The sequence below is a fragment of the Balaenoptera physalus genome (genome assembly GCF_965194825.1).
Source record: "Balaenoptera physalus genome assembly, chromosome: 5".
NCBI classification, from domain to species: Eukaryota; Metazoa; Chordata; class Mammalia; order Artiodactyla; family Balaenopteridae; genus Balaenoptera; species Balaenoptera physalus.
Window position 1 is genome coordinate 59,046,412 of NC_138884.1, and position 26,192 is coordinate 59,072,603.

The 26,192-nt window shown below is 45.0% G+C and overlaps 1 protein-coding gene and 1 long non-coding RNA gene across 3 annotated transcripts in view; one reads left to right on the forward strand and one right to left on the reverse strand.

The window, feature by feature from the left end:
• Nucleotides 1-1,818: 1,818 nt before the first annotated feature.
• Nucleotides 1,819-26,192, reverse strand: part of PARM1 (prostate androgen-regulated mucin-like protein 1) — a 102,418-nt gene continuing 78,044 nt past the window's right edge. Inside the window, exons 3-4 of one of the 2 annotated variants that reach the window (XM_082463931.1) lie at nucleotides 18,808-18,886; nucleotides 1,819-5,759 (exon numbers count right to left, since the gene is read on the reverse strand). In XM_082463931.1, the coding sequence (XP_082320057.1) occupies nucleotides 5,675-5,759; nucleotides 18,808-18,886 (164 nt within the window). In that variant the 3' untranslated portion in view covers nucleotides 1,819-5,674. Of the gene's footprint in view, nucleotides 5,760-12,923; nucleotides 17,483-18,807; nucleotides 18,887-26,192 lie in introns of those variants that run through there. The other variant, XM_082463932.1, reaches the window with a different exon arrangement.
• The window catches only part of LOC309661902, a 36,999-nt gene continuing 16,574 nt past the window's right edge, over nucleotides 5,768-26,192 (forward strand). Inside the window, exon 1 of the long non-coding RNA XR_014264354.1 lies at nucleotides 5,768-7,254. This is a non-coding gene — a long non-coding RNA (uncharacterized lncRNA). The remainder of the gene's footprint in view (nucleotides 7,255-26,192) is intronic.

Sequence of the window (26,192 nt, forward strand, 5' to 3'; positions counted from 1 at the left end):
GTAGACTCACATCCGACTCCTGGGGAGAGCAGGGAGGCTGCAAGGGGACAATAAGAGAGAGGTTTTCACTAAACTGCTGGGTGACAGCGGGGGCCTGTGCTCTTGCAGAAGTGGGGGGAGGGGAGGCAGTCTCCCCCTTGGCGGAGAACACAGCCCTGCAGGGCAGCAGGAGTCAGCAGAAAGGTGACAGTGCCTGGCAGGGGGTATGTGCGAAGGAGCTGTCTGGGCTTGCTCTGGGCTGCATACCGGGCACCCTCGAGATGGCCCAAAATAGTTGAGGGGGACTTCGCAAGGGATCTGAGAGTCTTAAGATCTGGGTTATATTTACATCAGATACCAGTCCCGTGGGTGGAAATGGCTCTGCTGACAGACAGACCTGGTTTGAATCCCACCTCTGCCACTTACTAAACTGTAAATGCTTGGATAGCAGGGGGCGTCGCATTCGCTATGGAGCACACAGAGGGATTCAGTCCATGAGTGAATAAATTTAATATCCTGGAACCTCAGTTTCCCCATCTGTAAGATGGTGAGAGTGCAATGACCCCTAAAGCTGATGCAAGGGTTACATTAGACAATTGCCCACAGGCACCTAAAATTCCTAGTGAATATACATTGCTTCTTTTTTTTTGTAGAGTAAATATTCAGTGTCCTGCTTAAATAGAAACACAATACATTTGTTGACTGGAACGGATTAATGCTATTTTAGTGAAGAAAATGCAGTCCATTCTACATTTGCCAAAGACTACACCCTTTAAGAGAAGAGGTCATACCTCTTAGAGGTGTTTTCCCAATTTGATCAGTGTTTTTCAGTGTCATTCATGACTCAGTCCTTTCTGACAAAAATCAAAATATAGCTACTAGCTATTGGTGCATACTATTGAATATTAGGAGAGTAAAAGATTGAAGATAGGTTACTCAGTGATTGAAACAGATTATGACCTGACTTGGAAAAGCTATGATACAGGAAAAAATTGATCTGGAACCAATAATTCATAATATGTAAACACTACACATTATTATTAGGCTTTTTCTTTCTATACACACTTAATGTGCTTTCCAAACAATCCTGTTCAGGCAAGCTTGGAATAATGGAGTTGTTACTTGCTTTCGTGCCCATGGCAGGTCTTTGAGAAATGACCGAATGATCAACAGGGAAGGGTCTGTTTCACGTTTGGTTCTCTTTGTTCATCTTGAGTCCTCCCCAGCAATCCTCCATGCTGTGGCACTGGAAGCCAGGTACCTAAACATATTAAATCTGACCTCTATTTTAAATGCATCATCAAATCAACTTGCTCTAGTTTGCAGGTGGATCCACTGCTCTCCTATGTTGCAAGATACATGGGCTTTGTTATTGCTGCCTTCTTCAGAATCAGAATAGTCTTTGGTTGGCTTCTGGGGGTGGAAATTATATTCTGGATGATAGAAATTGCTTGCTATTTAACTGTCAGATGGATGGGTATGCCGAATTTTTTTGAAGGAGAACAAAGCAAGTATCAAATGTACTGCTACTGCCTTAATATGACTTATCATGGATCACTACCTGTTTATTGAATCAAAGTGTTTATTTTTATAACTATTTTATAAGGCATGGTATATGGTTAAGAGTAAAATCATTGCTTGGAAACTTTCTTCATTTCTGACATCCTTCAATTCTGTTTCAAGATCAGAGAGAACTTCCCACTCTGCAGAAAGTATTATTTATTGACGTGGGATAAATTTTCTCTAAGAACAAGCCAGGACTACTTAATCTGAGCAGTACTGAGCATAGGAACCGAATGGTTTGAATAACAAAACATATCAAAATGTGAATCAACACTGTCAGATGCAAGCTTTTAAGAACTTTAATTGATATAATTATCATTAGTATGCAATACGTCTTACAACAAATGTAGATACAATGAGATCAAATATCAAAGAAGTTGCAAGTTTTTCCATCTTGAAATGATGTCAGCTTACTCACCCCAAAAAAGCAATCTGGCATTGGTCTCTTGGTTAGCACTATTACCAATATCAACCAGCACTTTAAAATCAAAGTTGAAATGGTACATTCATTTGCCAAAAAGAGATAAAAGGCAAAGAAGGTGAATCAACGTGCAAATTAGCATCTGGCCCAGCTGCAAAATTCATTTCCCAGATGCGAGGGATTGAACCATGCACCCTTGCAAGCAAGATAAAGGGCAAACAGATGACAGTAAACCAAAATCAACTCCACAAAGAACTCAGAAGACTTTGGGATGGTAAAGGCCAGGTCTACTGCTGTCAGCGCTCAGGTATCCATATGTGTTACCCTAACTCAATAGCCTGTGAGACCTACGTCCTGGGCCATCCTTTCATTCAGGGATGGAAACCATCCTTCATGGTCCCAGGAGTCAGGCAGCGGCATTGGGGGTTAGCTTGGAGTTGTAACAGCTGTCTGTATGTAGTTACTATACAGCTGTCGTTTCATAGCTTTAAGTAAAAACAACACATCAGTCAAACAAGAAACTGAGATCATTTATACATTTATGTAATACTTAAAATGTCTATAAATATTTTTCTCCAGAAATCGAAAACACTGTAGACATGATTTCATTAATCCTCACAACACATTTGTGAGGTAGCATGGGGTGAGGTCCATAGGACAGCATCACGCCCGACTAAGAAATGAAGACACAGACGTCCAGGGAGGGCAGGAGACTTCATTGGGGCCACGGTAAAAGAAAACACACTTGAACCCCACTCTGTCATCATTTGCAATCTGTGACCTAGAAGAGGCTGCTGGCCTCTCTCCTGCTCTGACATTCTCTCTAATGCATTATGACTAGTCCGGTCCCTGGATAGTATATGGTTGTTTTAGATCCACCGGAGCCATTGCCCTTAAGTAGGCCTGAACAGACTTGCTCCCTGAGGTAAAGGACGTCAGTTATTGGCATAGATTTCAGGGGTGCGTGTGTGTGTGTGAGTGTGAGTGTGTTAAGCAATATTTGTTGAATGCAGTTGTTAACATTTTTGGCCAACTCAAAAACAGAAAAATGCGCTTGGCAAAATAAGGTTCAACCCATCGGTATTTTACACTAACATAACAAGGAGTGTTAGAGTGTTTATGGGAAGCTGTCACCTTGCTGAATGCATCTGCTGTAGGTCCAGATCCCTCTCTTTACCCTAAGGATCTGGAAGTTAATAAGAGCAACCAACTCATCAAGTGTTCTTGCCCAACAGCAGCCTTGGTAGGGAAAGATGCTAGCTGAGTCAGGATTCCCTGGGAAGAGGCTGGTCCCTCTCACCCAGTATTTATGACTGAAGCAACATCCAGAAGACCACCTCTCCAAAGGTGCTTCATGGACATTTTGTCAACACATTTGTGGCCGAGGGAGGAAAAAAAAAATATGGAATGTCCTGTCGTTATTGAATTGTCCTTTGCTGAAATGAAAGCCTATTAAAGGGGGTGAGGGTAGGAAAGAGGGATAATTATTCAGGGCAAGCATGGTCAGAAGGGGTACCCTTGGTCATTCCTGGCCATTTTTCTGAGAGTGTCCACTTTTTTTAAAAAAATTTTTTAATAACCAGAGATATGAGAATTCCTAGAAGCCTACTTCTTATTCCCCACTCCTGTTGTAAAATACCTCTGGGGGTTGCTCATTCTCCTTTGGTACCTCAGGAGTTTAGGAATAATTTCTTTCAGAGCGGGGGATTGGCAGGTCATGGAAAGTGTCACCGGTCCTAATGTCTCTGCCGCCAGAGAAGTTTAGCCCAGCACAGCAGCGGCCGTTTTCATGTCAGTACTTTTGCTGGGCCACAGTGAGTGACAGGAGGAGTTGAGGGTCAAGTTTCTGGAAACTAAACAGAGTCATGGCAGCAGGTCCAAGTTTAGAAATAAAATATGATGCAGTTTCAAGTTCTTTATGATAGCATAGGACACTATGACACATTCTGAAACAGAACCCAATGTATATTTTCTACTCTATGAAATCAGGGCATAAAATGCCGGCTGCTAATACACAGGTGTTTCAGGAGGGCAGGGCTAGAGCCATGAAATAAAGCTATCTAGAAAACACACAGAAATAAAAAGGCAACCATGCATAGCAAAAACAACCCATCCGCCAACAAACTAAATACTTTTAAGATAAAAATTGAACGCATCATTTCATTTAGGTAGAAGTAAAAACTATCACTAACCTGGGGCGTCTTGTTTTGTCGCAACGAGCATCACAATAAATTAGGGTTTCTCACACTCGGCACTATTGACCTTTGGGGCCAGAGAACTCTCAGTTGGGGTAGGCTATTCTGTACATTGTGGCATGTTTAGTGCCTCCATGGCCTCTACCCAGTGGAAGCACCCTCAGAATGTGACACTCAGAAAATATCACCAGGCATTTTCAAACGTTCCCTGGATGGGGGAGGGGAAGCAAAATGACCAGCTGCTGAGAAGCGCCGCTGGAAATGCATTCCCACAAAGGTGATCAGCTCGTTCTCAGAATTCGTGATGCAGGATTTTAAAACTATGTACCCAGGGGTGTCCATTGATCAAACAGCAGAATTAGTAAGGTAAATGTTTGGGGAAAATAAACGGATTCATCACCGTGTCTGTATGGAAAAGCCTCGCTGAGCAACTGCAGACAAACTAGTGCCTTTAAAAAATTAACAGCAACAAGAACAACAACAAGAAAACGAGGTTTACGGTCTTTATCCAACAGACAGTAAGGCAGTGAACCAGTTGCTTTGCGGGTAGAAAGCAAGGAGTCTACAGGCCCCTCCAGGCAGTGGATGTCTCTGACAGTTACAGAGGGCTGATCTTACCTTCCCTAATGAGGTACGCGGTGTATGTTACACGCCCCTTCCCTCCCACCCTCCTCCACGCCCCCATTGCACACTCACTTCGCACGCCTCTCCCTTTCTTTTCTACAGCTAAACTCATCTCACAGTCTGCTCCTGCGGAACCGCTGAAAGCTTGTGGGCTGGGGTCCCAGCTGCGGTTGACTAGAACGGGCATCCTCAGCAGAGACAGGTGTCCTGGAGGGGAGGCAAGGCAGCAGGCAGGCTGAGATCTGACAGCAGCCTTGCTACGCTGCCCCTCGGCCAGCTGGCCTCCCCCAGGGCACCTTCTAGGTTCCTCTTTCCTTAATTAGGCAGCTAAGAAACTGGCATCCAGCTAGCAGAGCCGAGCAGGTGTCCTGTCAGACACAACCAGATAAATTGAGATTAGAAAGGAATCTGAGAAACCCCTGCTTCCTTACCTGCAGGGCAAACTCGTCCCAGCACTCATTGCCTTTCCCCTCATTGAGACTTAATGTAATCTCCTAAAGAAAAGTTTAAGAAATACCACACACTGAAAGTTCCCCTAAAAGTAACCCTTGACAACACAACTTGATCCCTCTTCCTGTTTCTTCTCGCGGCGGGACCTGCGCTGGGTACAGACACCTCCACCGTGGCGTCCGGCCTGGACGGCTTAGGGTTGGCCCATGTCAGACTCCACTCACTTTTAAATAATCTTCTTTCTTCTTTTTTTTTTTTTTTTTGGTACCAGAAAGGGGAAGTTGTAGCAGCCAGAGGAGAGGGAGGAAAACAAAACAACCAAACCAACAAAACAGGGCTTAGGATTGTCGCTCAATGCGCATCAGGTACTTGTTATTAATTCTACTGGATAAGCACTGATAAATAAAGACAGTTATTCCTCATCCCAGGCCACCTTCCTTTGTTAGGAGTCGTCGTACAGAGGATTGTTGTAGTTTCCCCAGGACCCATAGTCGTGGTCATCCAAGAGCCTTCCGTAGGAGGAATGCCTGGTGGGAAGGAGAAGAGGGGTGTGGTTATTTGGAGAAGTTGCCCATCTGCGGACAGCCCCGTGCCCTGGGGCCTGAACCGGGGAGAGAAGACACAATTCTTCACTAGGACAGCCCCTCGGTAGCAGACGCACCAAGCCGGGAGGCCCCAGTCCGCAAACACCTTGTAAGTTACGACTGATCCACTGGGAGCCCAACTGTCGCCTTCTGTTGAGATCAGCTGGGTCCTTGTCTCTCTCCTTGACCTCTAGTGCTGGAGGAGGAAGAGGCCCCTTTTCCACGGCTATTTAATAAGAAGTAATGAGAAAGGGAAGGTTGCATTCCTGGCATTTTGGCTTAGGTCCTGGACTTCATTTTCCCTGAGACGATAATGACACAACCAGAACCGTTGTTGCTCTGACCACCCCTCCTGACCTTTATATAATGTTTTATAATCTACAAAGTTCTTCCATGTTCCATGTTCACTTGATCCTCAGAATAAAACCATGGGCCAGGCATTGTTCATCCTTATTTCTCCGACGAGGAAAATGGGGCTCAGAGATGTTAACTGACATGCCCAAAGTCACCCAGCTGAGCTATGAGTCGAACCCTCACCTCCGGGATCTGAACCCAGCTCTCTGAGCTCAGCTCCCTGGAGCCTGTTTAGCACCTTAGCTCAAGGGCAATATGGGTTGATCCGGCTTTGCTGGGTCATTCTGGCAACCTGTTCCACAATTAATATTATTTTGAAAAGAAACTGAAATCAGATGCTTATCACTCTTCCGTTTGAAGCCTTTAAGTGGCCCGTCATCCCACACAGAGTCGAAGCCAAAGTCACTACGATGGTTTGCAAGCCCTGCAGGGTCTGGCTCCTGTTAACTTTTCTGAGCCAATCAGCTGCTATGCCAGTGCCTTTTGCTCGGTTCCAACCGCACTGGCCTCTTTGCTCTTTCCTCTCATGCCTGACATGCTCTTGCCTCAGGGTCTTTGCACTTACTGTTCCCTCAGCTTGGAGCAATTGTCCTCCAGATCTCCACACAGCTCATTCCCGTGTTTCCCTACATCTGCCCAAATGTCACCTTCTCAGGGAGGCCTTCCTTAGGAGCTCTATTTAAACTTGCAACTCCCCGCCCCAAGCACTCCCTGCTTAGTTTTTCTCATAGTACTCATCGCCTTCTAACATGCGATACAATTTACGTATTTATTTTGTGACTGCCTCTCTCCTCGAATTAGACCATACATATGGATTATTTGCCTGTTTTGTTTGTTCTTGCCTCTATCTCCAGCACCTGGAGGAGTAAGTCCTCGATAAATGTTTGTGGCAGAAACAGTGATAGGAAAAAATACATCCAGAATATCCAATCTGTTCACAAAGGTGGGAGCTTCCTGGAAAGGATTATGGCATTTTAAGAATGAAACCAATGACAGGATTTGGAGAACATCACAAAATGAGCATCTGGTGCCTCTGAGGTTCAGGCTAGCCTGTGAATGTTGACACCTCGCCACTGGAAATGAGGTAGGCTATCTATAGTACAGACGAACATACCCGCTCCCCCTTTTTCTCAGCTAGATATGAAAATTAAACAAAATGAAAATACACCCCGAGAGGCACAGAAAGCATTTGCTATATACTTCTATCTGTTGCTAAAATAAGCGCTGTCACTCTTCTAAGCTTATTTACATCTGTCAGGTAGTTGAAAAGAGATGCTTGATGTGCTGGCTTCAGACTCTTAGCTTTCAAAATTCTGATTTCTGTCCCGAAGGCTAGCTCAGTTGACTCAGTCTATACACCTGGAAACTTCCACGATATAGTTTGTTTTCCCTGAAGACCCACACTCATTTCTGTGGGTGTGACAAGGAAAGAGGTCACAAATAACACACCACTGATCTACTGATCGGCAGGAATAGGGGAGGGCAGTGCTAGTAAATGAGGTCCCGCCCATCCATCGCCAACACTTCCCCCACACCTAAAACCTCCAATTCCAATCAAATTATTTAATAGGAGGGTTGAGAAATGGAAGTTATAGACTGAATAAGTAGAAACCTAGGGATTACAAGACTGCAGCTGGGCCCAAGTTTCAGCATGACTTACTGTGACAAGTCTGGCCAAAAGGGACCCAATAAGCACCTTCTTTTATTGACAGGATACTCTGTCTCACCTTTGTATGCTTTCTCACAGCATTTTTATATCTATCATATAATTTGATTCTCATAAAATGTCACTTGAGCCTACAGATGTATGTCCTTGAATATATTTTTAACTCCCTGTGTCTTCATCTATAAAATGGAGAAACTTAAAAAAAATTGCGTTAGGATTGGTGGGTGGATTAAATGAGGTAATGCGCATAAAAGACCTGGCGGGGCTTCCCTGGTGGCACAGTGGTTGGGAATCTGCCTGCCAATGCAGGGGACACGGGTTCGAGCCCTGGTCTGGAAGGATCCCACATGCCGCGGAGCAACTGGGCCCGTGAGCCACAACTGCTGAGCCTGCGCGTCTGGAGCCTGTGCTCCGCAACAAGAGAGGCCGTGATGGTGAGAGGCCCGCGCACCGTGATGAGGAGTGGCCCCCGCTTGCCACAACTAGAGAAAGCCCTCGCACAGAAACGAAGACCCAACACAGCCATAAATAAATAAATAAATAAATAAATAAATAAATAAATAAAAAATTAAAAAAACAATGTAAAAGATAGTCTTTAAAAAAAAAAAAAAAAAAAAGACCTGCGCGTAGTAAATGCACAATAAGTGTTGCCCAATATTGCTTTTTAATTTTTATTATAATGAAACTTACACAAGCGCATGGCAGATCTGCAAATAAAAAAGGATACTGAGTGAAAAGTGTGCCTCCCTCACTTTCTCCAGGAACTCCTGAAACTACGCCCCAGGCATAGTTATAAAACCAGCTTCTTATATTATAACCTAAAAAAAATTATTATCATGCTAGCGTGGGGTTAGAGGATTAAAAATCTTCTGGGCATCAGGTCTTACTGCTTGTGGTTATTGTAGGCAAGACTATTTGATCAGAGCTATACCTGAATCTGCTGTATTATAAGAGATGTCTACTACACACACACTAGTAAAATAAAGGAAGAAGATGGAGCTTTCATTTTTCTTTGTCTTCTCATTTGAATGAACTGTGAGTTGAGCAAAATACTGATAAATGAGGGAATCAAAGCAAGAAATAGAGATAAACCATGTTTGGGAGTGTACTGAACCCATAAGGCATGTTTTAATGTAATAATGAGCCTAAACAAGAAGAATTGGGTGTGCTGGGATTCAAGCCAGGTTTGGATAAATCCTGTAATACTGTGGAAAGAGGAAGACAAACACATCTTGTGTGTGAGTGTGTGTGTGTGAGATAAGAAGAGAATCCTTAATGATCAACTTTAAACTATCTCTCTTGGTCAGAACCTCTTAAATCATGGCATGTTTTATATGGAAATGGGGGAATTTTTCAGATTGGCATTTGTCAGGTCTAAAGTGGTGAAAAAACTCCCACTCTCGGGGCTTCCCTGGTGGCACAGTGGTTAAGAATCTTCCTGCCAATGCAAGGGACACAGGTTCGAGCCCTGGTCTGGGAAGATCCCACATGCCGCGGAGCAACTAAGCCCATGTGCCACAACTACTGAGCCTGAGCTCTACAGCCCGCAAGCCACAACTACTGAGCCCACATGTGACAACTACTGAGCCCATGTGCCACAACTACTGAAGCCTACACACCTAGAGCCCGTGCTCCGCAACAAAGAGTAGCCCCCGCTCACCGCAACTAGAGAAAAGCCCGCACACAGCAACGAAGATCCAACGCAGCCAAAAATAAATAAATAAATTAATTAATTAAAAAAAAAAAAACCCTCCCACTCTCAAGATTAAGAAGGTGGGGCTCGGCCCAAGGGATCTGGAAGACTGTCACTGTGATGTATTGGGAGAGGTGGTACTAAAACTAAGGCCTGTTGGCTCTGGACTGCAAGGCTGCTGCATCTAATTGCAATCTGAAGAGCACTCTGTATGAATGACATCCTCGTCATGTCAAGGCAGTTTCACTTACTCCATTTCTTCATAAAGACCGGCACCCAGCCAGCCAGCATAGCTAAGTTTTCCATTTGCTGTGCGTTGGCTTCCTTAGACAGTAAACCTTCCGGGGGCAGACTACGTCTTACTTTGCTTCTAAATTTCTGAATGTCTGATATGTTGCTTTTAATGCAATGGTATTTTTTTAATAAATACTTGATGATAACTGCTTACATCCAGTGGCAGATAAACAGTACACGGAGTAAATACACAGCGTTTGCTTTGTCAATACCAGCGGGGATTAGTATGGCCTGTGGCAATTCACTGTGCAATATAACTATGGCAAAGTGAAAATACCTTATTAAAGAACAGAAAGGGCCAAAGCCACCATTTTAACCTTAAAGATAGGAAGAGGAAAGAGAACTACAACTAAGTTTCTCCCGTGTGATGACACGGCTTTGAAGCACTCAGTATAGGCTCAGTCCTTGTAAATCAATGACACTGTGCTTCTTGTCACTATTGTTCTACTGCGTCGGATGATTTAGTTAGCTAAAAGCAGAACCTGAGGGGACAAAATAGGGAATGACTTCTGTGAAGCCCTTGCCTCATTGCTTCCTTCTCCAGTGGTTTTGCTCTAACAAAGCAACACTCCCCACTCCCCGCAGTCACAATTGGTGATGCTTTGTTGGTGACAACTGGTAAACGTGCTGGTGACATTTGTGGTTTGAGGCCTTCTCCACAACTGTGAAAAGGTACCTATTTTATGATAGCTATAGCATCGATACTTAATGGAACTCAATGCTCTTTGAAAATGAATGAGGTGTTTAACTTTTTTCTTTGTTGAGACAAACATATTTCAGAAAACACCTTCTCCTTTATAAGGGTCAACCCCAGTTCTCCAGCAGGTCTCCAACTTTGTTTATTACTACTCTTTCCAAAGTCCTCTCATCTCTAGTAAAGTGAGTCTTGCCATTCAATCACTGGTGCTTATGATGTGCTAAGAAGGAGAGTTATAAAGATGAATAAGGTATGGCTTAGTGCTGGGAAAACACAACTGAACTTGCAGCTCCTTGGTCATTAGCCATTAGGCCTTAGACTCTTAATCATCTATTAGCAAAGCTAGTTTGGTGCAGCTGTCACTGTCTCCTTTGTTTTCGTTGGTGGCTTTCTTTTTTTGATTGTCATTTCCCTGCCTGCCTTCTTTCATTTATTCATTGAAAAGTTATCACCGATCAGTCCTTATTTTGGGATTTGGGGAATACTTCAGTGAAGTAAGACACAGAAATCCCTGTCCTAAGGGGGCTTACATTCTAACGGGGGAAGACACAATAAATAAGACATGAAAAATAATATGGCAGATGGTAATAAGTACAATAGAGGAAAATAAAGCAAGGAAGGGGAATGAGGGGTTCCATATGGGAAGTGGGGATTGTAATTTTGAATATGGTGATCAGGAAAGTCTCACGAAGATGTCATTTGAGCAGACACATAAAGGAGATGTGGATGAGCCATGGGGATGCCTGAGGCAGACCCTACAGACAGAGAGAACAGCATGTGCAAAGGCTCTGGGGCAGAAGCAAACAACACATCTGTGTGGTAGCTACTGAACTATAATTTAAAAAAACTTCCTATATTGGGATGGTTTTAGATTTATAGAAAAATTGCAAAGATAGTACAAAGAATTCCCATGAGCCCTTCACCCAACTTTCCTTGACGTTAACATCTGACATAACCATGGTCCATTAGTCAAAAGTAAGAAATTAACATTGTGAACTACCAATTTGAAGCTAAGAAATCTGTGACCATTAGTGGTGAATTTATTTGCCCACAGTTAATCACTGCAAGTTAGCGGCAACAGTTAGAGTATCATAATTCAGTATCTTTAAATAATCACCTTTACTTTGAAGGAGCAGGTAAAATTTATTTTATATTTTAAAATCATCTGCCAGTATCATACTGGCAGACACTCATCACAGAAAAGGCCTGCACGTCGGAACACCTGCCTATTTGTCAACAAGTTCAGAGTCACGAGATAACTAGGGGAAGTCTATGGTTTAACAGATTTCCATCCTTTCCCCTTCTCTAAACCTAGTTTCTCCTGATCTGGAATAAACCAACACTGCTGCCGCACCCCAAACTTTCTTACCCAGAATCATTCACTCAGCCAGCAAGTATCTATAAAGCAACTCTTTTATGTCAGGTATTGCCAGGGGCTCTCTGTCCTTCTAGCGGAGGAGACTGGCGGTGGACGCAATGATTCCAGTACAGGAAAGTGAACGGTACGAAGGAGGCATGGGCAGCATGAAACTCACCGTGGAGAGGGTGAGGGTGGGAGCTTCCCAGAGAAGATCTCTTTTGAGCTAGACAACTTGGAATTAGCCAGATAAAAAAGAGGTGGGGCTTCCCTGGTGGCGCAGTGGTTGAGAATCTGCCTGCCAATGCAGGGGACACGGGTTTGAGCCCTGGTCTGGGAAGATCCCACATGCCGCGGAGCAACTAGGCCCGTGAGCCACAACTACTGAGCCTGCGCATCCGGAGCCTGTGCTCCGCAACAAGAGAGGCCGCGATAGTGAGAGGCCCGCGCACCGTGATGAAGAGTGGCCCCCGCTTGCCACAACTAGAGAAAGCCCTCGCACAGAAACGAAGACCCAACACAGCCATAAAAATAAATAAATAAATAAATAAATAAAATTAAAAAAAAAAAAAGAAGTGAACCAAACACCTCTGGCCAGGGATCAGCATGTTCAAGAAAAACAAAGGCATGAAACAGCAGAGCATTATACCTGGGAAACTGTAGAGCCAAGTGTGTTTGGAGTGTTGGGAGGAAAGGGTAGAGTAGGCTTACTCAAAGTCTGGTCCTTGGACCAACAGCACTGGCATCACCCGTGAGCTGGTGAGAGCTGCCAGTGCATGGGCCCCACCCTCACACACTGAGCCAGAACCTATGGGGCTGAGACCCAGGAAACTGTGTTTTTAACAAGCTGGTCCACTGGTTCTTTTTTTTTTTTTTAAATAAATTTATTTATTTTATTTATTTATTTTTGGCTGCTTTGGTTCTTCGTTGCTGTGCGTGGCTTTCTCTAGTTGTGGCGAGCGGGGGCTACTCTTTGGTGTGGTGCGTGGGCTTCTCATTGCGGTGGCTTCTATTGTTGTGGAGCACGGGCTCTAGGCACGCGGACTCAGTAGTTGTGGCTCGTGGGCTCTAGAGCGCATGCTCAGTAGTTGTGGCGCACGGGCTTAGTTGCTCCGCGGCATGTAGGATCTTCCCGGACCAGGGCTCGAACCCGTGTCCCCTGCATTGGCAGGTGGACTCTTAACCACTACACTACCAGGGAAGCCCTCGCCCATGGGTTCTTATGCACATTAAAGTCTTGAGAACCACTGAGGTAGAGAATCAAGTCAACTAGACCTACAGAACGCCAGAAGCTGACCTGAAAAGGTCAACCTGTAGCTAACAAACTCTAGAAGATCTTAGACTTCATGGCTGGCTCTTTATGGGCCTAGTTTTTCAACCTAACAACAACCAGGAAGAATCCAGTTGCAGAAAATGTCATCACTAGAAAGACTTAAAGCAAAACAGGTGACTTCTACAAAGATGTCTTAAGAGCCAGGCCCTGTTGTGTCTACACATCAAGATCACATTTATTTTTGTGAAGGGAACAGCCGTGTTGTCTGTCTGGGTTACCAGCACACCTAATTATAGCAGTATCCACGTTGCTGGCGATAGCAGATACGGTCTCCTGCCCAGGAGATTATCTCGTGGCTGAACGCTTTTGAGCCAACTTAAACAAAACAGAACTGACTTACCTCATTCTTCAATCATCACTAATTAAAGACAACCTTCTGCTAGAGGCAGGCAGGGCTTTTGCTTTCTTTTAAAGTTGCCCTGGAATAATGATTTCTCACAGATAGCTCCTATTAATGAATGTATAATGTGGATGCCACTTCACAGGCGTTCAGAAAAAGCACAATTGAAATTGCCAAGATGGAACATGGAAGTCTGCGCGGCAACACGTAATTAGAAAACTGAGCTTCCGCGCCATCTTCCTCCTCCTCCACCTCTCCTCTCTCCTTTGAATCCCTGATGCCTACGGAACGGGGCTGCTGGTGGCTACAATTTACTGAGCACCTAAGTAGGAAGCGCATGGTGACAATTACAACGAGGACAGCAGTTGGCCCTTCCACGGCCCTCACTTCAACCCCGGAACTGCGTGTTTATCTGTATCATAGTTTAATCCTCATAACAAGCCTGAGTTAGGTATTAGTATTCTAGTCCTATTTTACAAACAAGGAAACTGAGCGCAGAGTGATTAATGAACTTGCCCTCGAGTCCATATTTTTTTTTTTTTTTTTAATAAGGACTTAAAATCCTTCATGGGTTAGGTTTTTTTTTTTTTAAAGCGCTCCTGACTTATTTATTTATTTATTTATTTATTTATTTGGCTGTGTTGGGTCTTCGCCTCTATGCAAGGGCTTTCTCCAGTAGCGGCGAGCGGGGGCCACTCTTCATCGCGGTGCGCGGGCCTCTCACTATCGCGGCCTCTCTTGTTGCGGAGCACAGGCTCCAGATGCGCAGGCTCAGCAATTGTGGCTCACGGGCCCAGTTGCTCCGCAGCACGTGGGATCCCCCCAGACCAGGGCTCGAACCCGTGTCCCCTGCGTTAGCAGGCAGATTCTCAACCACTGCGCCACCAGGGAAGCCCTAAAGTCCATATTCTTAACCACCATGTTATACGGTCTTTCCAGGTCATCTACATTCATTACTCCACTTCATCCTCAAGACAACCTTGAAAGATAGGTGTTATCAGCTCTGTTTTTGCAGGTGAAGAAATGAAGGATCAGGGAGATTATAATTTGCCCAAGGCCACCTAAATAGTAAGTAGAAGGGTCAGTATCGAACCTGATTGCAAAGCCCCACGTTCCTCCCTCCACCCCACATTGTTGCTGGCTACAATACGGGGGTGGATAGTAGAAAAGAGCCTTGGAAGGTTCTGGGCAGTTCATTTTTATAAACTGCATTCAAAAGTGGCTTAGGTTACAGAGAGATGAGGTCCTCCAGGCAGGAGATACTGTGACAAAACTAGGGGTCACGGATCCCTGAAGAGTAGGAGTGTGAAAACGGATGGCTGATCGGTTTACAGACGCCTTCAGAGGGAGCTAGAATTTGGGAAAGTGGTGAAACTCCCGAGCCACTGTTTAGCAGAGCTCGCAAGGAGTGCCCTTTTTCTGGTGGTGAGGCTGCCCTTTCAAGTGGATCTTCTTTTGCCTTTGCCGGGACATCGGCTGGGCCTGGGGTGATAGTCCGTGGTTGCAGGCCAGAAGCTAATGGTTCCCTCATGGGCTGTGATTTCAGTCACTTGCTGCTCCAGCCAAGTGAGCTAAAAAAACCACAGATAACATACCTCTGTCATGTTATTGTTCTCAGAAATGTGGGACAATAGGAATGGAGGAAATTTCCAGCCAAGGCAAAACTCAACCTTAGGTACCTACACACACACACACACACACACACACACCCATGCACACACATTTATCAATTGAGCCAAGTGTATTTTTGATGAATGATTAGTGGGGCTTTCCAAGAATTTGGCAAAATAACACCTGAAGGGGTTTTAGCACAGCCTTAAGATTCATGAGAGCTATTAACCTCCTTATGTTATCATTTTTCCAAAATAATTAACAGAGCAGCAGAAAGAGGTTTTACTTAGGGGGTTTCTGAATAGGGGTTTGATCACTTTATCCATCCTTAAGTTTGTAGTGCCAAAGATTAACAATCTTATATTTATACCATGGGGGCCTTTCTACATTAAGAGGGAGGAACTACATTACAGGAGAGAGAAACAACGACTAGTTCAATTTAATCATTCACTGAATTTATCTAGTGTCGAGAATGCTTGGAGAAAAAATACACTTTAAATTTTTTTTTTTTAAATTAATTTATTTTTATTTTTGGCTGCCTTGGGTCTTTGTTACTGCGCGTGGGCTTTTCTCTAGTTGTGGCGAGTGGGGGCTACTCTTCGTTGCGGTTCGCGGGCTTCTCATTGGGTGGCTTCTCTTGTTGCACAGCGCGGGCTCTAGGTGCGCGGGCTTCAGTAGTTGTGGCACTCGGGCTCAGTAGTTGTGGCTCACAGGCTCTAGAGCGCAGGCTCAGTAGTTGTGGCGCACGGGCTTAGTTGCTCCGCAGCATGTGGGATCTTCCCGGACCAGGGCTCGAACCCGTGTCCCCTGCACTGGCAGGCGGATTCTTAACCACTGTGCCACCAGGGAAGTCCCTACACTTTAAATTTTTTAAGTAAAATGTTATACAATTTTAATCAGCACTCATTAGAACCAATTTTAATGGCATGCTAACAAAATTTTCCATACCCAGTAAGTTCTGAGATGGCAGAACTGTGTCTCATGACTGATGTGACCCCATTGCTTAGAAGAGTTCCTGGCACCTGGCTAATGCTCAGTAACTATCTACTGAGCAGCTGTCCTACTGGCATTCCTCCCAGCTGACCACTTTGACGATGACGATGATGATGGCAGTGCTATGTACTTGGGAAGCAGCATCCATTAATCCTTCCAACGATGCTACCAAGTAGTTACAATTACAGTCCTCATCTTACAGAGGAGGGAAGTGAGGGATAGTGAAACTCTGTTACATGCCCAGGTGATGGTAGAACCTGCTAGAAAGTGGTAGGGCTAGGATTGGAACTGAGATCTCCCTGCTCCTGGAGTCTGAATTCTCAGTCACTGCTCTAGTCTGCCTGTCTGTCATCAGTGGTGGGCTTCAGGTGGTGAAATTGAATTCTTGCCTGGAGTCAAGAAGACGAGTCCTGAGGTTACTGTAACATCATTTCTGGCAAGTCTGTGGCGAGAGGGAAGTGTTTCTATTTTGTTCCATACTCTATGGAGGCATTTTTGGTGACATAGCCCTTCGGAACTCACCACTGGTGATTCCACAATGTCTCTCAATTTTCTCTGTAAGTTCCTTTCTTTGAGCCCCACCCAGAATCTCCCAAACACAAAGAGAAACTCTGTTACAAAGTGGGAAATGAGGTACCCAGACTAGTTCATAAAAGCCAATTTAACTAATAATTAAAATACAGTGTATCTACCGTGATAAACTAGTAATTAAGCCAGATGGAAAAGGGTAGCATTCAGTAAGCTATAATTCATAAAACTGTTTGATGCTCAAGGAAATATAGACTTAATGAAGAGAAAGATTGCTTTTTTAATTTGAAGACCTCTGGATCCTTTCATAAAGGCTTTTAGACACAGGTAATGCTGGCACTTTAATTCCGATTTCTCTTTGAAACCTGGCTTTCCTGTTCTTTGTACCTTAGATAGGGGTGATATTACAAGGCACTCTCATACTTGACGCCAGTCATTAGATTGATTTTGTTCATTTGCAGAACAAAAGATGGAGGGAGATAAAAGGGAAGGGGGAGGGGAGGGTTCCCCAGTGGGCACAGGTCTGGGCTGGGGTGACCGGAGGATATGAGAGAGGGCAGCGGAGGGGATGTGTGTGTAGAGATGAGAAACTAAATATGTGAGCTCCATGTGGGGAACCAGGACACGCCTCTTGAGGGAGAAGCACGGCTGTGATGAGAAAAAGTCAAGAGTGTGCATGTGTGCACAACCGTGCCTGTGTGGTTGTGTGTTCTTACGTTCAGTTGTGCATTTATTCAATTTATCGAGCATCTTCTTTATGCCAGCCCTGAGCTCACAGATAACGCTGGGTCCTCAGGCAGCTTACATTTTTGTGGGGAAAAGAGACAATAGACAAGCAAACAAACATATTAAAAAAACAAATAAAATCACATACAGTGGAAACAGCCAGGATGAAACTCATTGAGGCACTAGGAGAATAAATAACAAAGGCACCAAACTGAAAGGGAAGTCTCCTGGAGAATGTGACTTGAAAGCCACGTATGAGGAAGAACTCGAAGAAAAACATTTCAGGGAGCGGGACCAACAAGAACCAAGGGCCTGGAGAGACAAAGTACCTGGTGTGTTCTAAGAACTGGATGGAAAGCCAGTGTGACTGCAGCTCAGTGGTTAACAGGGAGAGAAATGTGTGATGAGCAAGAAGACGTGGCAGGGTGGGTCCATGAAGGAGCTCACGCCAAGCTGAAGGGTCAGTGTAATTCTAAGGGCAGGGGGAAAGCCACTGGGGGCGTTTGAGGGAGGGAGTGACAGGGCGAAGGGGCTTCCGCAAAGATGGGCCTGGCTGTTGGGCGGAGAACGCGTTGGGGGGTCAGGGACCAGGTGTGCTCATCACGGTGGCATGCGTCCCTCTGTCCCTGTTATAGGCACTGGGCAGACTGGGGAACCAGACAGCCACTTGCCTTTTGGCATTTTACAGCTGGAAGGACACTCAGCGTGAGTAACGTGGTTTTTGAGAGTTTTGATTGTACAGACGGTAGACGACAAAAGTGGAGGACTCAACGAGTACTGCAACTTTCTCTTTGGCTAAAGAAAGTAAAAACTCAACTACCATCTGTGATCACATTCTTTTCATAAGAAAAAGGATATTTTAAAACCCAAACTATAAGGATATAGTCTCGGGGGGGAAAAAACCCAATTTTGTAGAAAACACTACACTTTCCTTGTATTTTCAACATTTTGCAGTGAGAACCTCCTTCCAGGCTGGGTACACACTGCCACATCAGTGTTCAGAACATCAGTGTTTTGGAACCATTGAGCCTGCCTATCTCGCCCATTTCACAGGTGAGACAAGCTGAGGCTCAGGAGGCATGTGGCTTTCTCAGGGTGATGATGTGAGTTAAGGGCGGAGGGCCAAGGCCCCAGTCCCTTCACTCCAGGTTCATTCTCCTTCCATTACATCATCACGCTGTATAGTCCGGATGATTTCTTCTGCTTTGCCAACTTTCAGATACTGCCCCATCTATTCCTGTCCAGGGTGCAGTACGCTGGCCATTTTCACTTCCCTGCCAAGATTTCTGAGAGCTGAGATACTTATCAAGAAACAAGAACTCAGCAAAACAGCTCACAGCCCAGAGCCTGATAAAAAGGAATTCCATTCTTTATAAAGAAGAGGAAGGTGCTGTCTTACCTGATCTTTAGATAGGCTGCAACTCCAAACACCAGCAACACCACAGCAATGACTGTCACCGTAATGGCGGCAATGCTCCCTGGGAAGGAGAAAAGGCACAGAAAGAAGATGAAGGAAGGGTGTTCATTCCAGATCATTCTGCAACGCAAAACCCAGGAGCTTAATTCTGTTATCAAAATGCTTCTCAGGCTAGGCTAAGTTCGGTAAATGGCCATTATTTATTAAGACCTTTTGGCTGGCCTTGAGTTCAGAAAACAGTTCACAGTAATATTTGATAACTTTTTTAAGAATGCCACCAATCTGTTGCTGCTGCTGCTGCCGTCTGCAGGGGTAGTGGATTTAAAATCTCCTGAAGTACTATTTTCTTCTTTCATATGCTTTAGCTTGTCTTTCTAGCATTTGCAAAATATTGGAAGACCTAGGATGCTTAGTCAAGGGTCATGACAAAATAATGCTGTTGATTTTTTAATAAAGCAGAACCACAGCGCTGTGTCAGTTGTGTCCACTTCAAAAGGGTCATCTTGGTAGGAGATGCACTAATTTTAATGATGCCATCAAATCAAAGCATTTTAAAAAAACACCTCTTTGGGTCATGTGTCCAGTTTTCAGCCCTGAAAGGTGACTCTGATTTTGTAGAGGATAAAGTCAAGTTTGGTGTATAAAATGAGGTCAAGTCTGGTAGGTAACGCTATGTTTTGTTTGTAGAAATAACCAGGTACAATTATAAAGTAACATGAATGTTTTATGGTGTAGTTTAAAATCTGTTTCCAAAGGCAACTATTAATGGGCAGTTAAAAAAGCAAAAAACAAAAAACCCTTTGAGCACGTAACCTTGTAAGAATAACCATACTGCTTCCAGAGATTACTACTTTGGGGCACAATGCTCTTTTTGTGTGAGTTGGTGGCTAATAATGTATATATTTCAGTTTTATTTCACCTCAGAAATACCAAGAATCAATTGGGCTTTTGTCTCCTCATAGTTAAAGTGACTCTTTGGCATTAAAGTTGGTACTAGGGACCCCATTTACTCGTTCAGGCCACAGAGAAATTATTTTCTACTTCAACAAATGAATGGGACTCTTAAACGCATTGGAAAGAGCATCAGATCTGGAGTCTGAATATGTGGATTCAAGTGTGGTTCTATCATTAGCTGTCTGACTATGGGCTTATCACTTAACCCTATGGACCCATACACCACTCACCTGCTATGACAGAGAAAGAAGAGCTATTCTACCGGCCCACATAATTTTAAGAAAATTAAATGAGGTGCCCTGTGCACCAAGCTAAAGTCCTATCCAGATATACCTTCCTGGACCAGTGCCCATCTTTCATGAACTACGTCGCAAAGGTGATAGATCTGTCCCACATTTCTGGAGATTTACTATTTGTGGATGATTTTGCCACTTCTCCTTCTATTTTTTCCCCCTCTCTTATGAATGGCTTTTGTATTTTGTTCTTCTCATTAGCCCTTCCACCAAAGGAATTAGAGCAGAGCTAAGAAGCGAATGAGTCTACTCATTAACTCTTTAGTAACTCCTGCAAAGGTTTGGGTGAAAGAAGGCTACAGGAGACATTCATGCCCCCGCTGGTTATAATTTCTAAAAGGCCAAGGAGGTATTGCTAACATTGAGACTAAGACCAGAGCTTGATGTGTCTACACAGACCCGACCATAATGCACCATTTTAGAGCTTCCACACTTCTGGACACTCACACGCCCATCTCTTTGCTCCTAGAATCCTTTAGGGCCAGATTGGTATAATTATCAGTACAGTTCTCTTTCCCTTTTTACTATTGTCAAGGTAGAATTATGGCACCGAACACTCAAAATATGCAGACTGGATCAAGTAGAGAAAGTCTGGGGTCAGTCCCCTTATGGATAACCTCTACTCTGCACTTAGCTTCTCAGCCTCCAAACTGTGCTGAAATTAGAACAATTCAAAGTTCACTGAAGCCTCTTAACAGCTCTTTTAAGAACTTGTGAAACGAGGATTATTACTGCAAGGTAAGGTGACGGGTGTATTTCAAGATTCAAAAAGATACACTGATTGCAATTAGGAGCTTTGAAAACTGACCTTTAATTTCCTCCTTTCAAAAAAATGGGAGGAGAGAAAGAATGTAGTTGATTTCTCTATAAGACCCTTCTTTCTTGCCCCAGGATACATTTAATTTAGGAAATCACAGGTTTGTCCTTCAAAGTTTCTTCCCTAACTCTAGGCAGTTGGATCTCCTCCAACTCTGCGATTTACTGGATATATTTAAATACCACCTCTACTGAAGATAAAACAGGCAGTTCCCCAACTCAAGTGCTGTTTTTTTTTTTTTTTTTTTGAAACAGCAAGTAGTAGAATGACCGGCTTCTCTCCATGGGACTGGTGGCTGCCTGGCCCTCGGTGTAGACCAGTCTTCAAACAGGGATCTCCAAGGCCACCCTTCTTGTTCGCAAGGGACAGCCGTGCAACAAGAGCTGGAATTAGCGGGTGATTCCCCCCATGGGCCCTTGAGGGCAGCTGAGCGAAGGGGGTTTCTGAGGGTTCATATTGTCCAAAAGGAGGCCAAAACGTGTGAGGTAAAATAGATGGTACTTAAATATTCGGGCCACCTCATTAACTATTCTGCCACCCACCAGCTCTTCTCAGAGGGTGCCACCGTGGGGGCAAGGGTCTTCTGGAACTAGAAGGCCTTCATCAGGCCCCCAGCCTGGGAGGGCTTGTGTCCTAAGCTCGCTTTCACCTCCAGGGCAGCTGCCGCCCTCGGAAGCAGCCGGGAAGTTCATGCTGGGAAGTTCCACGCCTCAGAGCATCGAGGTTCCAGCATCTGAGGGAGTTGCTGAGCTGACAGTAGCCAGGGTAGCACGACTTTATGCGGGAACCGAAAAGACCTGATTTCCTCCTTGTGAAAACAAATGCCATTTCCCCCTGAGTTCTGTTTAAAGTAAACTGGAATTCCCTTTCTCCTCGTACTCCTTCTTCTTTGGAGGCAGGGCGGGGAGAGGAAAGATGAGGAAGGTGTGGCTAGGGCCGGGAAGCTCTGCCCTATGAGGAAGGTGTGTACGCTGGGTGGGCAGTGCCCTGGGGATGGGGGATGGGGAGCTGGCTGGCATTTCTGTCTTCCTCATCTTCCCTGTTGGCACGTGTGAGTTTCAGACTGGGTGTGATTCACGCTGTAAAGCCCTGGAACCAGAAGAAATTAAGAGAGAACCGGAGGAAATTTATGTATTTTCTAAGCCGAGATGCCAGAATATTCCACTGTGCCAACACATTCTGCCTGACCAGAGGGCTGTTGAAGAGCCATGAGCCAAAGTCTCCTTGAAGTCTGGGTCTCTCTGATGGGGTTTCTCAGGGGGCCATTTCCCCACTTTCATAACAACTCAGAACAAAAAAACAGAACAGGCTAAAGAATGATCTGTTCTACACTTGTGGGTGGTTACTTCAGTCTGGTGTTGGGCCAAGAACTTTACAGCTCCCATCTCACTGAATTCTCTTTATGAGATGAAGAGAATGATTCCCATTTGATGGATGAGCAAGTTAAGGCTCAGAGAGATTTAAGAACTTGATTCAGGTTTTATAAGCTGGTAAATGATTAAGCTATCATTTGAACCCAGGACTATTTCCTAGGTTTTGCATGTTTAATCATTAATATACTGGTGACATCCCTGGCCCTTTTTTTAGCTTGGCCAGCTCCTACACTTTCTTTATGACAACTAAATATCAACCCTTCTGGGAAGCTTTCCTGACACCCCCAGGCAAGTTGTTGTGTTGTTGTGTGTTCTCAGCTCTTTGTGTCTGCTTCTCTTAAGCACTCTGTGTTGTATTTATGAGCCTCCCCAGAAAGATTCTAATCATATTCATCTTGCATCTTACCCCCCTTCTCCCTGAACTTTCCACACTGGGCACAGTCTCTAGCCCATAGTGGGTATTTAAATTATTTTTTTAAATGTTGAATGATTAAATGTAATATTCGCAAAAAAAATAAAAAAGGTAACTGGCAGTTTTTGAGACCAGTCACTGTGCTAAGAAGGTCCCCAAGCAGCAGTCTCTCCACCTGTCCATCGTGGAACCCCTGCTCCAGGTCTTACCTCAGCATCTGCTCCTATGACTCTACAGCTCTGGTCCAACCGCCCCAGCGTGTGCTTGCGAGTCCCCATGGACGACTGAGCTGGAGGAGAGTTATTTTAGGACTCTCTGTCTGAATAAAGTCAGAAAATATCCTCGAAGTAACCAGAACAAAATCCCAGAAGCCCACGCTTCTGGTTGGACCTGGTCAGACTACCCGAGGGAGAGGGTTTCCCTGGAGGGCATCACTTGCCCTGCTTTGTTCTGTGCCCCTGCAGTCCTGGAATAAACTATGACATCACTTGCAGGCTCTCTCCCCCGCCCCCAACACATGCCTCTCTTTACTACGCTCAGGCTAGTCCTTCGCAGACACAGGACGTCCTCCATACTCAGAAGGGACTCTGCTCCTGTGCAGACTACCTCCTCGTCACTTGTCCTAAAGGTGCCCTCCTGTCTTCCTGGGCTTAGCAATGTTCCCAAACCTCAAATGTTCCCCTGGGGACTCTTCTCATTGAGGGATTTCCCCCCATTTTAAACATGAAAGAAACGTTTCATCTGACCCCTTTGGCAGGATACTTGCCAATCATATCCAAAAATGAGAATATTAGGATGTGATAGGATGAACCCGAACGACCTCCGAAAGAAAGAGCTTTCCTAGGCTCTTTAAAAATGTTATCGCTCTGAGAGAGCCGGGTACAGGGGAGGTGATGGTGGGGCGTTCTCAGGATGACAAAAGAAGGTGAGTTGGGCTTCCCTGGTGGCGCAGTGGTTGAGAATCTGCCTGCCAATGCAGGGGACACGGGTTCGAGCCCTGGTCTGGGAAGATCCCACATGCCGCGGAGCAACTGGGCCCGTGAGCCACAACTACTGAGCCTGCGCGTCTGGAGCCTGTGCTCCGCAACAAGAGAGGTCACGACAGTGAGAGGCCCGCGCACCGCGATGAAGAGTGGCCCCCGCTTGCCGCAACTAGAGAAAGCCCTCGCACAGAAACGAAGACCCAACACAGCCAAAAATAAATATAATAAAAATTAAAAAAAAAAAAAAAAAAAGAAGGTGAGTGTCTTGCTGCTATCTGTGGATGACTTCTGAACTACGTCTCCTTGGGAATTCATCAGTCAGGCTTGTTTAGAATGCACGTGTAAATGCTTTGACCAAGTTCCTGGGTATGCGTGTGTGCGTCTCATCTATTTTGAGAAGTCTTTAACAAACCTCTGGACTGTTTTTCTTGCTCTTTTCTTTCTTCTTTCCCGTCTAGAGAATAGGTAAGAAACGGACAATAGGAGCAGGTGGCCACTTCAGAGAGCGTGGTGGCTCCTTCAGTCAAGGTCACCAAGAGGAAAGGAACATTCTGTCTCAGAGGAATTCTTCCTCTTTAAAAGCATGTGTCTGCGCATGTGCCAGAGGACGGAAGTGGGTGACTAGTGAGGAAAGGGGCTAGAGGGTTGACATCTGTATGTGCCCCAAATCCCTTTTTATTACACTAAGGAAAGGCTCTTCCCTCTTTACAGCAATAGTCTCACATCACAACTCCTTCCTCCAAACCACAATGTAATAAACAACAACAAGAATAAAAATGATAGCAACCGACACTTTACTTGCTCTGTGCCAGGGACTGTTCTATGAACTTCACCTATTTCAATTCAAGTAATCCTCACGAGAGCTCTGTTAGGTAGGTCCTCTTGTTATCTCCATTTTACAGATGAGGAAACTGAGGCACAGAGAAACTAAGGGCCCAGAGCCCATGGTTGGTAATTAGAGGGACCGGGGCACAAGGGCTGACTCCAGAGTCCATGCTATTACCTGCTGGGCTCTCCGGCCGCCTGGACCCCAGTGTTAGATCCGAGCCCGCTTGCAGATAAAACCCGCCGCTCTGGCGCATCCCGTCTGCCTTCAGCTGACTGTCCAGGAATCAGGGCCCAACCTGGGGCCGTGTGGGGTTTTGGGTCCTCATATGGGTGCTGGTGAAGGTGGGTCAAAGCTCAATGATTCTGGTTAACTGGGAGGAGGACTAGTTAGGCGCAGACAAGTCAGTACAGCCACCTAAGAAGGGCCATGTCATTGGTTTCTAGCATGTGTTGTGGTCCAAAACACTGCTGGGAGTGTCGCCTAAAGCTTACCTCGCAGCATATGCAATACCACAAGATACGTGGGGACTGCAATTTGCTTTGCAGCGTGTGTCTGTTGGCATGTGCACGCATGCGTGTGCATGTAGGCTGTGATATGGGGGAGAAAAAGTGAAAATGAAAGTCTCCGTTTTTGAATACTGTCACCTAAGTGGATCCTAATCTTACCATTATTGAAGGTCGCTTTGACTTCTGGCCTTGAGTGCTGCTTTGATTTTACTCCTGTTTTTCCTCCCACTCTATCCCACACCAGAGGAAACTAAGCTTATCTCCCTCTGACCTCAAATGAATCTCACAAGCCTCTCCTGACTGAGCTCCCCGGGCTCCTCTTGAGCTAGGATGGTGCAGGTGGAGAGAAGCAACAGGCAGGGCTCTGAGGTTTCACTACCCAGTGGTGGAGACAAGAGTCAGGCCTGGGGACCGCACAGGGGAGTGTAGCATTGAATGGACAAACAGGTGGGTACTTAAGGTGGGAGGTGGGTGGTACCAAACTCTGTATTTCTGTCTCTAACTTGGGGGAGGATGTGTGTCTGTAAAAGCCAGAGTAGGGAAGAGGTGGGAATGAAGTTGTTCTCTAAAGGATGGGCTGAACTTGGACAGAGAGCAACGAAATTTTTAGGCAAGAACCAGCTAGATGGAGGTACATATATACAGTGGAATATTACTCAGCCATAAAAAAGAATGAAATTGGGCCATTTGTAGAGACCTGGATGGACCTAGAGACTGTCATACAGAGTGAAGTAAGTCAGAAAGAGAAAAACAAATACCATATCCTAACAGATGTATATGGAATCTAAAAAAAAAAAAAATGGTTATGAAGAACCTAGGGACAGGGCAGGAATAATAAAGACACAGATGTAGAGAATGGACTTGAGGACACGGGTTGGCGGGAAGGGTAAGCTGGGATGAAGTGAGAGAGTGACATGGACATGTATACACTACCAAATGTAAAATAGATAGCTAGTGGGAAGCAGCCGCATAGCACAGGGAGATCAGCTCGGTGCTTTGTGACCACCTAGAGGGGTGGGATAGGGAGGGTGGGAGGGAGAAGCAAGAGGGAGGGGATATGGGGATATATGTATATGTATAGCTGATTCACTTTGTTATACTGGAAAAACTAACACACCATTGTAAAGCAATTATACTCCAATAAAGGTGTTAAAAGAAATTAAAAAATAAAGGACATTAAAAAGAAAAAAAAATAACTGA